The sequence below is a fragment of the Pistacia vera genome, unplaced genomic scaffold (assembly GCF_008641045.1).
Source record: "Pistacia vera cultivar Batoury unplaced genomic scaffold, PisVer_v2 Contig109, whole genome shotgun sequence".
Taxonomy (NCBI): domain Eukaryota; kingdom Viridiplantae; phylum Streptophyta; class Magnoliopsida; order Sapindales; family Anacardiaceae; genus Pistacia; species Pistacia vera.
Window position 1 is genome coordinate 222,774 of NW_022195126.1, and position 16,530 is coordinate 239,303.

Sequence of the window (16,530 nt, forward strand, 5' to 3'; positions counted from 1 at the left end):
ATTTAAAATAGGAGATAACAATGGGTAAATATCACGTGGTAGGCCATATGAAAAGACATGTTGCCTTAAGAGGAGCATATGTTATCAGGAAACACTTCCATTAATTAACACAAAAATAAAAAACGAATTTTCAAACTTTCGTTAAAAAAACAAAACCCACTTTCAAACGGTTACACTTACAGACAGTTAATATATTATTTATATAAAAAAACATATTAATTGAATTTGACAGGACGTTAACGGCGTGGATGAAAAGGACAGACCGTCAAGATTTGGATGAAATGGGGTCCACACGTTGCATCATGTCATAAGGAGGATTAGAAATGACCTTCCCGAGTGAACAAAGTGATGGTAACTTTTCTTTCTCTCTTTCAAAATACTATGCATATTATTATCGTTTTTGGTAATAAGTCGAATTATATTAACTATTTGCTTTTAAAATATAACCATCAATTTATTATAATTCAAACAAAATAATAATCATTTTGGATATCAAACAAAGGAATACACATATACATTAAAAAAGAAAAAAAGAAAAAAAATCTTCCAGCTTTCTGTTTTCAGATGCTCTGTACTTCAATTTTCTGTCCATTTTAAAAAGTCCAAAATATATTTTCTTCGATTCTAAGAAACCATTTTTAACTTTTCCTCTCATTTATTCCAATTTTTTAATGATAATAAATTTGAAAAAGCTACTACACCGAAATAAGTTGGATGCCGAGTTTTAGATCTGGAAATACTTTGATATATTTTGGAGTAAAGCGATGTGTTTTAAATTTATTTTTCTTTTTAAATTTTATTTATAATGTCTACTTATTGGATAGCCTATTTAATTTCAATTTTAATAAACTGTAATGGAGAATTATTTATTTTTGTTGAATTTGGATCAATTTCGGATATCCAATTGATCCAATCTGAAAAATTAGATATTTGGAAAATCATATATTTGTAAATTTGGATCGGATTCAAATCAAAATTTATCCTGAACTAAACATTTGGATCGGATCATAAAAAACCCCAAGCGGATTGGATATCCGGTTTTGCACACCCCTAACTAGTAACTACACCTCCTTACAATAATTACAGAAAATACCTTTTATTCAATATTTTCTATGAATTATTTATTCTATTTCTCTTCATTTTCCTCTTTATTTTTGTTTTTTGTTTTCAATTTATAAAACTATTTTTTGTATCCCAAGCCCCATCGAACTTGCACTCATGGGAGATGTTTTTTTCCATTATTATTAATATTGGATAGGGAATATTTTGTACAAAACCATGTAGAGTGTTATATATATGTTTTTTTTGGATATATAAGTTTCTACTATATATAGACAAAATTTTTTAATTTAAAAAATAAAAAAATTAAAGGACAAGAAGATAAAGACACTTCAAGTCATATGTATTTGTAAAATTAAAAAATAAAAAATATTTAAAAAAATAAAAGTCTGATCTCACATGTCACTGTTAGAAATGATAAAATTGAAAATAATTTGATTGATCATGCGTGATAATAAAATAGAAGGAGAAGATTAGATAGAAGAAGTTGATAAGTAAAAACCAAAAAACATAGGACAAGATAATTGCACATAAAATTGTTGAAAATCCAACAATTTATCACTAACTTTTTTTTTTATGTGTAATGTGATTAGATGTATTATAATTCTGGTTTAATTCATTTTCCAATTAATCAAAATCATTTACTCTTTCAAATATAAGAGTAAGATAATCAAATAACTCATAATATAATATATAATAAGTATTATTAATGAGAAGATATATTATATTAAAGATTATATGAATGTGTTAAGGACATGTGTTTAGTTAAGTTGAATAAATCGGTGGGTATGCTATATGGATTACTAAATTGTCTTATATTATTATATTATTATTTTAGATTTTTTTTAACCTTCTAAATTTGTTGATTTAGCTAAATGCCACCGCCATAGGTGACAATCAAAAGTTGTCAAAACGGCACACGACTGGCGATCTGGCCATGTTGGTTGCCGATGGTCACTAACGGGTGGCAGTAGTCTTGGGTGACTTGCAATTTGTTTAAATATAATGACATTATTGTCCAAAAGCTTAATTAATTAGAGTAATTGTAATGACAGATTCATGTAAATTAAAATCAAAGTAAGGACATTGTTGTTCTAAAATTTTATTAATAAGAGATAAAATTGTAATAAAAATTTGATTACTAAGTAATTTTAAAATACCTAAGAAAACGCTAATAATTAGATTACTACGTATATAACCAATAATAATTATTATTGATTTTAGAAAATTATTGAAATCCTATATTTACTTAACAATCAAATAAGATAATATAAATAAATAAGATAAAATGACCTTGTAATCCGGTACACCCCCAATGAAACCAAGGGCGGATCCATGGCCCACCCTCAATTTTTTGTTTAAAATATTAATATTTAATTATATATTTCGGTCTACTCTAACAAAAATATTAACCAATAAAAATAGTAATGTATACCCTAAAAGTTCTGGAGTTGAAGCATAGATTAATGATAAAGTGGATGGTGGTGATTTGTATGACATGATTGGTGAGATACAAATTTTGAGTAAGACAATGAATTGTCCCCACATTCATATCTTACCTTTATCAATAATGCATAAATTTCAGAGTATTCTACCCTATTCTAAAACGACATTGTTTTGTGAGAATAAAATTAATAAAACATCGTATCATTCTAAATCAATGAATACATGTTAAACTATAACTAATCAATTTAAAATACGAGATAACAATGGGTAAATATCACGTGGCAGGCAGAGAGTGGTAGGCCATATGAAAAGACATGTTGCCTTAAGAGGAGCATACGTTACCAGGAAACACTTCCATTAATTAAACACATAAATATAAAAAAGAATTTTCAAACTTTCGTTAAAAAAACAAAACCACTTTCAAAACAGTTACACTTAAGACAGTTAATATATAATTTATATAAAAAAACAATTAAATTGAATTTGACAGGGACGTTAACGGCGTGGATGAAAAGGACAAAGACCGTCAAGATTTGGATGGAATGGGGTCCAGACGTTGCATCATGTCATGAGGAGGATTAGAAATGACCTTCCGAGGTGAAAAAAGTGATGGTAACTTTTCTTCTTCTCTGTGGATCCCACGCTGCCATTTACCCTTCCATTACACAATTTTTCTCTCATACCCCCCACTTTTGTCTGAATTATAAACACACCCCTCCACGTTTTGAAATTGTTTCCTCCTTTTTTTGATATTATATCAAATCCAGTGGGGCTTCTGAGATCTCCTTTGTTATATCGTCTATTATCCAGTTTTATTTTTGAATACAATTCATTATTGTAGGTTTGAATTAAATGGTCATTTGGATAAAGTCTTTGTTGTTTCAATTACTATTTCAATTCTAACTTTATGGGGTGCGTTTGACTTTATTTTTACCCCTATTCCTAATTATATTCCCCAAATATGTTTAGAACATTATCTATAATATTACTATATTTTTAATTCTTTTAGTCCTCTTAAATTTATAATTTCATTAAATACCCTCAAAAAAAGTTTAAAAATTAACAAAAACACCCCATAACCCATACTTGCCAGATTCCGGCAACCACGGCGGTGGTAGCGGAATCTATACAATGACCTACGTCGACTAGAATTGGCTGGTAATTCACCGATCTGACGGCCAAAAAGATGGGCACCGTAACGACGGCCATATCGCTGACGGCCAAAGATAGACTTCTTTGGCCTTTTCTGGCCGTCGACGGCCAAATTTGGCCGTAGATCTGACGTTTTTTCAGCTAAATCTGTGATGGATCTGGCCCAAAAAGTCAATCGATGCCATATCCATCATATCCAATCGGTATGTGTCGTTACACAATTTTTCGGCTAGATTCTGACGATGGTGGTCGAAATCTGGCATTGAGTGTTTTTGTCATTTTACAAATTTTTTTATATTAGGGTGTTTATTAAATTAGAAATTAGAAAGTTTTTTTATAAATTTTAAATTTTACATTATAATAATTCAAATTCAATGGACTAATATTATTCCCAAAATCCTACGTGCAATAATAAGAAACGGACGATTTTATTTTTCTTTTTCATTCAATATTTTAAAAATATTAATTTAATTGAAGTAACTATTGGTCCTTCCATGTCAATCTCACGTCTATCCACTTGCAGTCCATTGTGCTTTGTGCCTAAAGTCTGAGTTCAACAACACTTAAATGACTTTCGGCGTCTGTGTTACTATTTTGGATAGTAATCTTAAAAAAGTAAGAATTGTGTGAAATAACAAAAATAATTTAAAAATTAATAAAAATATTCTTTATATTTATTAATTTTTAATAAAAATATTAAAAATTAAAAAAATTAACAAAGAGGGTTTAAAATTAATTAAATATAATATAATAGTATTTTTAGAATAAGAAAACAAATACGTATTTTGAAAATGATAGAAATAAGATAGGGCAAAAATAGAAAAATAAATGCACCCAAAGACTCTTGCTAGGGTTTACCCCTTACCTCAAATACAGGACGGATTAGGGCGGATTAGGGTGGACCAAAATAAAAACTAATTATACATCAATACTTTTGTCCTTTAATATTTCTATTAGAGTGGGTCAAAATTCATAAATTGTATATATTAATATTTAAAAAAAACAATTTGAGAGTGGGTTGTACTACATCTGCCCTGCTAACATGGGAAAACCATCTTCAACCACAAACACCAAATTGGTGTAACTTTCATACCATTTTACTATTACATCTCTAACTCATTGCACCAAATATTACATCAAAAAGAATATTTTTTATAATTTTTTTTATTAATTCTCAACAATTAATTTATTTCATTAAGTATTTTTGTATATATTAATTAAATATTGATTATAATATTTTTATTAGTTAATAATAACTTTAAAAATTATACTAATTTAATAAAATTAAACATTAAAATTTAATTTATTTCACTGATTATTTATATTGTATTTTCTTTCAATTTCAATATTTTTAAATTAGTGTTAATTTATTTTGAGTTATTGAAGTTTAATATTTGTATTGAATGAAGTTTTGTTTTTAATTTTTCATCATTTTTTGAATTATATAATTATTATGAAATTATAATTATAAATATAATATAAATAATAATCAAATTAGCATAAATACAAATAAAAAAATAAAAAAATAAAATATGTTTTGTGGTGGATGAATAGTATTACACCAAATTGGTGTATGGTTGGAGCAAAATTTGGGCACCAAAATGGTGTTCCATTGGAGATGTCTAAGCTCTCCAGGTTTTTTTTATTTTACATATATCTCCTACAAAATTGGTAATAGCTCACAATTCTCAGTTGTTTGTCAAAGTTAACAAAACCATCCATATGATATTAGTACAGGAAGAAATTACCTTAATTACCCCTAAGCCCTTTGCTCACCCCGTCTTTTGCCTTACCTAGTAGCCCTAAGAAATAATAAAGTAAATTTATCTAAAAATATATTTATTAAAATACGAAACAATCTCTTTTATACATAAACAGATAATAAAACCCTCCAAAGCCATTAATTATAACAATAATACTATATTTACAAATAAATCTTACAAAGATTTACATACAAAATGAGGTAGCAAAAAATGAATGGAAGAGTGAAACAAAAAGTCAAACTCATTAAATTCACTATTCTATTCATTTTTTACCACATTACTTTGTATAAAGATCTTTGTAAAATTTCTTTGTAAATGTATTATTATTCTAATTACAATTACATTACTAGTTTTAGTACATGTGTGCAATACGTTAGAGAGATGGTCCATTAATTTACCAGTCGGAGTCTCCTAACTTTTGACACAGTATAGGGTTCTGAGTTATAGTGACACCCAGGGGTTTTAGGGTTCATTACAAAAAGTATTAGGGGGTTTTAAAAATTAACCCCTTATCGTAATTTGTCTAAATATATCTAGTCCACACACAATTTAATTTTATCAATATATAAATAAATATTAGTAATTAATTGTCTTGGATTTCCTTTTTAAGAGTTAATTATATTTGAGTTTCTTAAACCCGATAATGAAATGGAACTGAAAAATCCAAATCCATCATCATATGGTCATAATTACATTATTATGTGTTCTAATAAATCCATTTGTTAACCCAAATTATTAATTGTTTGATTAAATAAAAAATAAAGAGGAGTGGAGGGAAGGACAGTTAAAAAGGGAAAGTATGATATCCATAACTGCCAAACTGAAGCGTTAGGTAAAAAGCCAATAAATATGAAATGATGAGATTGAGATTTGAGATTCCCTCTTTTATTTAATCTAATAATAATTCATTAATAAACGCTATTAACATCACATGAACAATTACTCTCTCTGCAAACCAAACTGAAAGCGGCCCTTTATTCACAATGGCATGCCCTTAACCCTTGTGAGAAAACGAGAGAGAATAATAGAGATAAAAATTAGTAACTGAGTGAGAGAAAGTTTCTAAGCGTTGCAGGTTTTATGGCAGAGCTATGGCAGAGAGTTTTTTTAACTTTATCTGTGAAATAATTCCTCTCTTTCTCTCTCCCTTACAGTTGTACATTCACCTTTCTCTCTTTCCTTACTCAATCTACACTGTATATTATAGCTTTGCTCTCTAGACTGCCAGAGCGATGTGATTGAACGACCAGAGCTCTTTTATTTTTTTTCCTCCCTTATCTCTCTTCAAGTTCAACTCTTTTCTTCTTCATTCTTCTTAAACTAGGAAAAAAGTTGAAGAAAGGGTTCTCTTTGTTGTTGTATGTCGGTGAGAGGAGGCTAAATGAAGGGCAAAAGCTGTTCTGTTATGTAGAAGTCGTTGTTGAAGAGTTTCTGAGTTGAAAATGTTGTGTCTTTTTTAAAGTGGTTGGTACTTGAGTCTTGAGACGCGTGGTTTGGTGTAAATATATGGAGTTTGTTTCAAGGGCAGTCATGACATTTCCTGTCCAGTTAATCCTACTGGTTTTTCTCTTTGCTTTGGGGTTTGGTTTTGTGGATGCAGATGATGGTGAGTGTTTGCTTTCAGGGTTTTTGTTTTTCTTTGAGTTTGGTTACTCAGAAAATGCAAGAACTAGTGGAAATTTAAGTGGAATATTTATGCTTAGTCTGAAGTATAAAGCTTCTGGTTTTTAGCTTTCTCTCTCTTAAAGTTTCCTTTCTTTCCGAGCTGCCAAACAAGGCTTAAGTAGTTTTCTTCGGTCCTTCTTCTTATATTACATAGTTCTTCTTGTATGAGCTTCCAACACTCATGTTTGGTAAAAGTTGAGTTTTTCCTTATCAAAGTTAAGGATTTTGCATAACTTGAATAATGGTTTTAGATAAAAGCCGAGTTAGATTCATTCTGTGTTTATTCAAATATTGAAGCTAGCATTTTGGATTGTGGTTTAAATTTAATCATATGAACAATGTAATATTGAAGGAGCGCCATTATTGGAGATAAAGAAGTCGTTTAGAGACGTCGATAATGTTCTATATGAATGGACGGATTCACCATCTTCAGATTATTGTGTTTGGAGAGGGGTCACTTGTGACAATGTCACCTTCAACGTGATTGCACTGTGAGTACAGTGGGGTTCTTCATATTTTTTTCTTTCTTCGTTTCTGTGTCAGTATCACTATGTCAGTGTCTTGACTTGTTGTCTTTCTCAATATACTGTTTCTTGGATGTTAAATGTCGTTTCTTTTTATTGTAGGAATCTTTCAGGTTTAAATCTTGATGGGGAAATTTCACCTGCTATTGGAGATCTGAAAGACTTGCTCTCAATGTACTGTACTCAATCTCTGTGCGTTTGTTTTGAAATCTAATTTTTTCTTAAATTTTTGTAAGGTTCTGTTTGTTATCACTGAAAATATTTCTGGGGAAAGTTTGTTAAGGACAAATTATGTTTTCTTCATTTATTTTCCGTTGAAACACCTGGTGCTATAGCGTAAGTGGAGTAGAGCTTCGTTTAATTCAAAACTGACTCATTTGTGGATGCTTTGATCAGTGATCTCAGGGGCAATCGTCTCTCCGGGCAGATTCCAGATGAGATTGGTGACTGTTCTTCTCTGAAAAGCTTGTAAGTTTAGAGGCATACTTTATGATGATGCATATGTTTCAAGATAGTATGCATATATTTTTTTTTGTCAATTTTGTTGAATACTGATGATCCGGTGTTATTAGAGACTTGTCATTCAATGAGTTATACGGAGACATACCATTTTCTATTTCGAAGTTAAAACAACTGGAGTTTCTGTAAGTTCTGCAAGCAAGCTTGTCTCTAAAATTTTTAATTCCATTCATATTGCTACCTTTTTCNCTTTGGGGTTTGGTTTTGTGGATGCAGATGATGGTGAGTGTTTGCTTTCAGGGTTTTTGTTTTTCTTTGAGTTTGGTTACTCAGAAAATGCAAGAACTAGTGGAAATTTAAGTGGAATATTTATGCTTAGTCTGAAGTATAAAGCTTCTGGTTTTTAGCTTTCTCTCTCTTAAAGTTTCCTTTCTTTCCGAGCTGCCAAACAAGGCTTAAGTAGTTTTCTTCGGTCCTTCTTCTTATATTACATAGTTCTTCTTGTATGAGCTTCCAACACTCATGTTTGGTAAAAGTTGAGTTTTTCCTTATCAAAGTTCAGGATTTTGCATAACTTGAATAATGGTTTTAGATAAAAGCCGAGTTAGATTCATTCTGTGTTTATTCAAATATTGAAGCTAGCATTTTGGTTTGTGGTTTAAATTTAATCATATGAACAATGTAATATTGAAGGAGCGCCATTATTGGAGATAAAGAAGTCGTTTAGAGACGTCGATAATGTTCTATATGAATGGACGGATTCACCATCTTCAGATTATTGTGTTTGGAGAGGGGTCACTTGTGACAATGTCACCTTCAACGTGATTGCACTGTGAGTACAGTGGGGTTCTTCATATTTTTTTCTTTCTTCGTTTCTGTGTCAGTATCACTATGTCAGTGTCTTGACTTGTTGTCTTTCTCAATATACTGTTTCTTGGATGTTAAATGTCGTTTCTTTTTATTGTAGGAATCTTTCAGGTTTAAATCTTGATGGGGAAATTTCACCTGCTATTGGAGATCTGAAAGACTTGCTCTCAATGTACTGTACTCAATCTCTGTGCGTTTGTTTTGAAATCTAATTTTTTCCTAAATTTTTTTAAGGTTCTGTTTGTTATCACTGAAAATATTTCTGGGAAATGTTTGTTAAGGACAAATTGTGTTTTCTTCATTTATTTTCCATTGAAACACCTGGTGCCATAGCGTAAGTGGAGTAGAGCTTCGTTTAATTCAAAACTGAATCATTTGTGGATGCTTTGATCAGTGATCTCAGGGGCAATCGTCTCTCCGGGCAGATTCCAGATGAGATTGGTGACTGTTCTTCTCTGAAAAGCTTGTAAGTTTAGAGGCATACTTTATGATGATGCATATGTTTCAAGATAGTATGCATATATTTTTTTTTGTCAATTTTGTTGAATACTGATGATCCGGTGTTATTAGAGACTTGTCATTCAATGAGTTATACGGAGACATACCATTTTCTATTTCGAAGTTAAAACAACTGGAGTTTCTGTAAGTTCTGCAAGCAAGCTTGTCTCTAAAATTTTTAATTCCATTCATATTGCTACCTTTTTCCTATAAATGGAACTACATTTTAATTTAATTTATATATTCTTTTAGAGTTTTGAAAAACAATCAGTTGATTGGTCCAATTCCTTCAACCTTGTCTCAGATTCCAAACTTGAAAATTATGTGAGTTCTCTATTACCTTCACCTATCTTTAATATATTATTACTGAATAATTTAATATACTGATGATATTCTTGATACCTGGTTCCAGAGACCTGGCCCAGAATAAACTCAGTGGGGAAATACCGAGGCTCATATACTGGAACGAAGTTTTGCAGTATCTGTAAGTAGATGATGCTAAAATTGTTGTTTTCTCTGAATGTGTTTTCCCCATCTGGTCTTATGTCTAATAAATCTTGACTCTGACCCCTTTTTTTTGTTTTACCTTAGTGGTTTGAGAGGGAATAATTTAGTGGGTAGTCTCTCTCCTGATATGTGCCAGCTTACCGGTTTATGGTACTTGTAAGTCTCTTAATATCCAACCTCCCTTGCTGAGAACCCAAGGCTTGAATTTCAAATGTAACTGAATTTCACTTATCATTGGCAGTGATGTTCGAAACAACAGTTTGACTGGCAGCATTCCTCAGAACATTGGCAATTGTACTGCCTTCCAGGTCTTGTATGTATCAGATTAACTCATTGAATCTAGACTTCCTTGAATGCCTGACCTGTATCAATTAAACTTATAAAGGCAATTAATTTATATTATAATCTTTTGTTATCACTGGTAGGGACTTGTCGTACAACCAGCTAACTGGAGAGATTCCATTTAATATTGGGTTCTTGCAAATAGCCACATTGTATGTGCTTCTCTTTTTCTTTGATACCAGCTTGGTCTTGATACTTTGGTTTCTGAAGTTGCTCTTTCTTTTGACTGTGGCTGCTAGATCCTTGCAAGGCAATCAGCTTACAGGGAAGATTCCATCAGTGATTGGTCTGATGCAGGCACTTGCTGTGTTGTAAGTACTTTTAACTAACTCTTAAACGAAGTGATAGCTTTATCTATTTAAATGTTGCTACAAGTGAAGCTTTGTAAATTTCTTTTATGCCCTTCTCAAATCCACTGTTCTAACCAGGGATTTAAGCTGCAACAAGTTAAGTGGACCAATTCCTCCCATTTTGGGGAATTTAACTTACACAGAGAAACTGTAAGTACGTTCTTGCCACTTCTGTAAATTATCCTTTCTTTCTGGCTGGATATTCTCAAATATGAAAAATAAAACATGACATAAGTAGTTGCTAGCGTCCTGCATGCCATCAGAAAATAAAAAATCGTATACCTTGATCTTCTGTCTAGCATGGAACTGTTATTAACTTTTTTTAAAATAATTTCTAATGTTCTTTAATCTAAATATGTTATAATTTACTTGAGTACTCATTCAATTCTTAACCTGTCCATGTACCATTGTTTGGAAGATTTTGAACAAAATAATCGTCTACATATTGCAGATATTTACATAGTAACAAGCTGACTGGACCAATCCCCCCGGAGCTTGGGAATATGACAAAACTTCACTACTTGTAAGATTACTTTGTCACCATGGCACCCACTCCAGTTCCTAATATTGTAGCACAGCTATGTCTATTAGGGTGCTATCTGATGTCTGTTGTGAAAGTGGAAAAGGTTATATCACTCACTCAGTACTGACCTTTGTGCAGGGAATTAAATGATAATCATCTCTCAGAGCATATCCCACCAGAGCTCGGGAAGCTCACTGAGTTATTTGATTTGTATGTTCTTCTACGTAAATTGATCCTTTTTCTAAGCATTTCAGCATTTACCGTAATTGAGATACTAATGAAAGATTCGTGCAGAAATGTTGCAAACAACCACCTGGAAGGGCCTATACCTGATAATCTTAGTTCCTGTACAAATCTCAACAGCCTGTAAGCATATCAATCCTGCAACTATGTTCTTTTTTAATTTAAACTGTTGTTAAGATCGTTATCAACCATTTGATTTTATGTCAGCAATGTGCACGGAAATAAGTTGAATGGGACTATCCCACCTGCATTCCAAAGGCTAGAGAGTATGACATACTTGTAAGTTCCACTAATGGTTCTATTAAACATTTGGTTTGAATGGTCCGGGATATGCTATTCTGGTTTATTTATTTGTTAGAGCTTGTGCTATGGAACTTTATTCTGTATGTTTTTACTTCTCAGGTCCTATCATGCTATAATAATTGTGTATTTTTTGTGTTGCCTGAGAATTCCTTCACCAGTCTATCTTAGCTTAATTTTTGCCTTTCTTATTTCTCTGTGATTTGAATAGTCCATGCACACAAACACATATTTTTCCTACTTTTTGGTTTTCTTATCATGCATATGCAGTTATTCATGGATTTTATTTATTTATATATCAGGAACCTTTCATCCAACAATATCAGGGGTTCTATTCCAATTGAGCTCTCTCGTATTGGTAATCTAGATCATCTGTAAGTATTCATTGCTCTATATTAATTCCTTCTTTTCACATGCACCTTTTTTACTAATTCTTCTCCTTTTTTTCAGGGACCTTTCCAACAACAAAATTAGTGGTTCAATTCCTTCTCCTCTTGGTGATTTGGAACATCTTCTAAAGCTGTGAGTTTTACTGCAAATTGGTTTCTGCTTTTCAAAGACTTTCAGCTTGCTGACGCCATCTATTTTTTGGTTCAGGAATTTGAGCAGAAATCAGTTAACAGGATTTATTCCGGCAGAGTTTGGTAATCTAAGAAGTGTCATTGAAATGTATGAAATCTTTAATTGTTGCTGCATTTATTAGCTTTGGGTTTTTAATGGTTTATCTAACTTATGTTTCATGCTCTTGCATAATAGAGATCTTTCTCATAATCATCTCTCGGGTGTGATTCCTCAAGAACTTAGTCAGCTCCAGAACATCTTCTCCTTGTAAGTTAATAAATGTGACCTTGTCACTTCCGACCTTACTAATTTTTTTGGTTGAACAATGGTAGATGCTCTGTTGTGATAGTATATATGGCATTGATGAATTTAACAAGACCTATACCGAAACACTGTTAAGAGTACTATGGTTTCCAAGGTCAACCATACTATTTACTCAGAAAGCTTTATTTTTTAATGGTTTACAGTGCACAGGTGCAGTTTTGTCAACTAACGGTATTGATTTATCAATCTCATGAACAAAAGGAAAGGAAGCCATCAATAGTGAATATATTAGTTTCCATGGGTTACATGATACCGGCATCTCATGTGATAGTTTCCTATTAGTTTGTGGATTATGAGTTCTAGTTGTTAATGGTTCACCTGCCACTTTTGTGGCCTTTGTTTCCATAATTATCTCTTTGCGCAAATTATTGTAGGAGGCTGGAAAACAATAATTTATCAGGGGATGTGATGCCACTCATCAACTGCCTCAGTCTTGCTGTCCTGTGGGTTTATCATTCACAATCCTTTGTTTTCTTTTCAATTTAGCTTGACTTGTAAGATATTTAAAATTGATCTAATAATGCCAAACTTCTTATTGAACTCTTACAGAAATGTATCTTATAATGACCTCACCGGTGACATTCCCACAAGCAATAACTTTTCAAGATTTTCGCCTGACAGGTTATAATGATTTTGTGTTTAGAATTTCTTACTGCTACTTTTAAAATTGAAAGCTGAAATCCATCCATCATTATTTTATGGGTTTGTAACTTGGCTCATTTTTTTTTCTTAAGGAGCTTTTCATGTAATTGACCTTTAAATGTGCAGTTTCATTGGAAATCGTGCTCTTTGTGGCTATTGGCTGAATTCTCCATGTCACGAGTCTCATCCTTCAGAGCGAGGTAATCAATCACTTGAAGTGAGACAATTCCTTTGACCTCATCAATCAGTTTGATAAGCAGCCAAAAACTGTCATAACTCCTAATATAACTGTAAATCTTTGGCTTGATGGATTGTGCACCAGTCATTACACTATATCTATTGATACCATGACAACTTACTAGCACAAGAATACTGAATGCAAAAGCAGCACCTGTATCTTGATTTTGGTATCATATATTAGTGAGTTGCAGTTGTTTTGATCAAGTAACAAATCATTAAAAAGTAAACGTATATAAATATGTTCTGCAGCTAGTATTGTCTGCTTTGCTGCTTGGGGATAAAATGCTACTTTCAAAAGCGCAATCCTTCTTGCAGAATGTACTAAAGTATTTATCCTTTTGTTGTTTTCTTTACAGTTACAATTTCAAAAGCAGCTATTCTTGGGATTGCGCTTGGTGCACTTGTTATTCTTCTCATGATCCTGGTGGCAGCATGCAGACCATATAATCCTACACCTTTTCCAGATGGATCCCTTGACAAACCAGGTGCCTTGTCTTATTTATTAAAACTGTGCAAATCATTATTTTGGCATGCAGCACATTGTAGACAGGCTAATAGTGAGGATGGTTTACCATATCTGACCCATTGGCTAAGTTACTGAGTAGAAGAATGACTCAGAAATTGAATTTTTTTTAAGCCATTTTGTTCGTAACCGGTAATTACCATAGCAAAGGAATCCAGAATATGGTGACTGTAAAATAAGGTCAATGTGTGCATTAATAGATAATTTTAAAGTTCTTCTTTATGGATATAAATTTGACATATTTGATCATCCAGCCTATCAGAAATTGTGCCAAATTACTGATTCTTTTGCTTTTGTGGAATAACAGTTAATTACTCAACACCAAAGTTAGTGATCCTTCACATGAATATGGCACTTCATGTGTATGAAGACATCATGAGGATGACTGAGAATTTGAGTGAGAAGTATATAATTGGTTATGGCGCTTCAAGCACGGTGTACAAATGCGTTCTTAAAAACTGCAAGCCAGTGGCTATTAAGCGACTCTATTCTCACTATCCACAGTGCCTGAAGGAATTTGAGACAGAGCTTGAGACAATTGGGAGCATCAAGCATCGGAATCTGGTCAGCTTGCAAGGGTACTCCTTGTCCTCCTCTGGGTACCTTCTCTTCTACGATTACATGGAAAATGGAAGTCTCTGGGATCTTCTTCATGGTAAGTTAGAGCGTTACGACTTACGACTATTATACATATCATGTCTTTGCATGTTGTGGAGTTTTCTATCCACTTTTTGAAATGTGATATTTCAGTTTTACATATTTCTCCCATCCTTGGGTCATCAATAAATGTACATAGTTGAGTACAACTCAATGCAGGTTTGTGTCATTTTGATATATCGATCAACCCTATGCTGCTGTCTGTTGGTGATGAAACCTTGTGATATACTATAAACTTGGACACGATTACATGCAAGAGAACATGTATTTTTGGAATTCTGAACTCTTTCTGTGTTGTTTCCATTTCAGGTCCTGCAAAGAAGAAAAAGCTTGACTGGGACACTCGACTTCAAATAGCACTGGGAGCTGCGCAAGGCCTCGCATATTTACATCATGATTGTAGTCCTCGAATCATTCACCGGGACGTGAAATCATCTAATATTCTGCTGGACAAAGACTTTGAGGCCCATCTCACTGATTTTGGCATTGCCAAAAGTTTATGCGTGTCCAAATCGCATACCTCTACTTACGTTATGGGTACCATTGGTTATATAGACCCTGAGTATGCTCGAACTTCCCGTCTGACCGAGAAGTCTGACGTGTATAGCTTTGGGGTTGTGCTGCTTGAGTTGATAACTGGAAGGAAAGCTGTGGATAATGAATCCAATCTCCATCACATGGTTAGTCTTCTATCCATTTAATATGTTAATTAAAGTATAATGGTGACACCATTAGTGGGAAGATCATGAGCTGAGTTCCTCTTGTGGGCAGTGTCTAGCGGCATGTTTTTTGCATTATATTTTAAACGAGACTTGATTGTTAATTAGTTTTTTTTCATTTTGACCCTTTTTTGTTTCAGATTTTATCCAAGACAGCCAACAATGCTGTGATGGAAACTGTTGATCCTGAGATCACTGCTACATGCAAGGATCTTGGAGCAGTAAAGAAGGCTTTTCAGCTAGCCCTTTTATGCACAAAAAGGCAACCATCAGACCGGCCAACCATGCATGAAATTACACGTGTTCTCGGGAGCCTTATGCCAGCTACCACACCACCAAAACAACCAACTTCAACCCCGGCTGCCATGCTCTCATCAACCAAAATGCCTAGCTACAAGGATGAGTATGCAAATCTCAAGACACCACACATGCTTAACTGTCCATCAATGAGCACCTCAGATGCCCAACTCTTCCTAAAGTTTGGCGAGTTAATATCTCAGAACAGTGAGTAAAGGTAAATGTATAGGTAAAATGTGCCAGGAATGGATGATGAATTATTGGAGAGTGAGAGAAAGTTGATATGAATTAATGTGAAATGTTCATATAAAAGCTTTTGTACCAATTAATGCTAAATGAGGAAATATTAAAAAAGAAAAAGTTGAACTACTTTTACGCATTTGCCTATAGATAAATTTGAAAGGTGATGGTTGTACCAAAAATTGATGTAATGTAAGTTGTATGGAAAAATTATGGCACTTTGTTTAAGGGCTGATGGGGCCACTGCCACTGGCTCAATGGTCTGGCTTGGTGGGGCTAAAACTTACACATTCAGAGCGCTAAGGAGTTGGGGTCGGTTGCAGGAGCTCTGCAATGTGGGTGCATTATATGCGTGAGTGAGTGAGAGAGAGCATCAATAATGCACTGAGCACTGAGAAAGCCTTAGCCAGCTGGGCCTTTTATCAGTCATTTATCTGTTTGGATGTTGATAGTTCCCATAGTAGATTTCCTTGCTTTGCCTGTGTCATGAATATTTTCTGAAACAATTTATGTCAAAAATCTTTATGGAGGTTAGCGTTTTATGTAACAATTATTCAACTCCACTGGGGCCACAACACAGGATGAATTATTATAACTTTGAGCCTTGTGCCTGCCCCATCTTCAAGAAA

General features: G+C 33.0%; 1 protein-coding gene across 3 annotated transcripts; it reads left to right on the forward strand.

Annotated features, from left to right (window-relative positions):
- The first annotated feature begins 6,437 nt into the window (after positions 1–6,437).
- LOC116135447 (LRR receptor-like serine/threonine-protein kinase ERECTA) lies at positions 6,438–16,469 on the forward strand. 3 transcript variants are annotated; one of them, XM_031421154.1, is made up of 27 exons: positions 6,438–7,026; positions 7,438–7,576; positions 7,712–7,783; positions 8,006–8,077; positions 8,182–8,253; positions 9,686–9,757; positions 9,846–9,917; positions 10,025–10,096; positions 10,182–10,253; positions 10,366–10,434; positions 10,522–10,593; positions 10,711–10,782; positions 11,084–11,155; positions 11,294–11,365; positions 11,450–11,521; positions 11,606–11,677; positions 12,001–12,072; positions 12,149–12,220; positions 12,296–12,367; positions 12,455–12,526; positions 12,958–13,026; positions 13,133–13,204; positions 13,352–13,425; positions 13,822–13,950; positions 14,296–14,643; positions 14,955–15,325; positions 15,505–16,469. In XM_031421154.1, exons 1-27 carry the CDS (start codon positions 6,927–6,929, stop codon positions 15,874–15,876), a joined length of 2,967 nt encoding a protein of 988 aa, XP_031277014.1. In that variant the 5' UTR covers positions 6,438–6,926; the 3' UTR covers positions 15,877–16,469. The 3 variants fall into 3 exon arrangements, with proteins under 3 accessions (XP_031277014.1, XP_031277031.1, XP_031277023.1); XM_031421171.1 differs by lacking the exons at positions 6,438–7,026; positions 7,438–7,576; positions 7,712–7,783; positions 8,006–8,077; positions 8,182–8,253 and adding exons at positions 8,324–8,350; positions 8,762–8,900; positions 9,036–9,107; positions 9,330–9,401; positions 9,506–9,577 and having other exon boundaries at positions 15,505–16,463; XM_031421163.1 differs by lacking the exons at positions 6,438–7,026; positions 7,438–7,576; positions 7,712–7,783; positions 8,006–8,077; positions 8,182–8,253 and adding exons at positions 8,576–8,603; positions 8,762–8,900; positions 9,036–9,107; positions 9,330–9,401; positions 9,506–9,577 and having other exon boundaries at positions 15,505–16,467.
- The last annotated feature ends 61 nt before the right edge of the window (positions 16,470–16,530 follow it).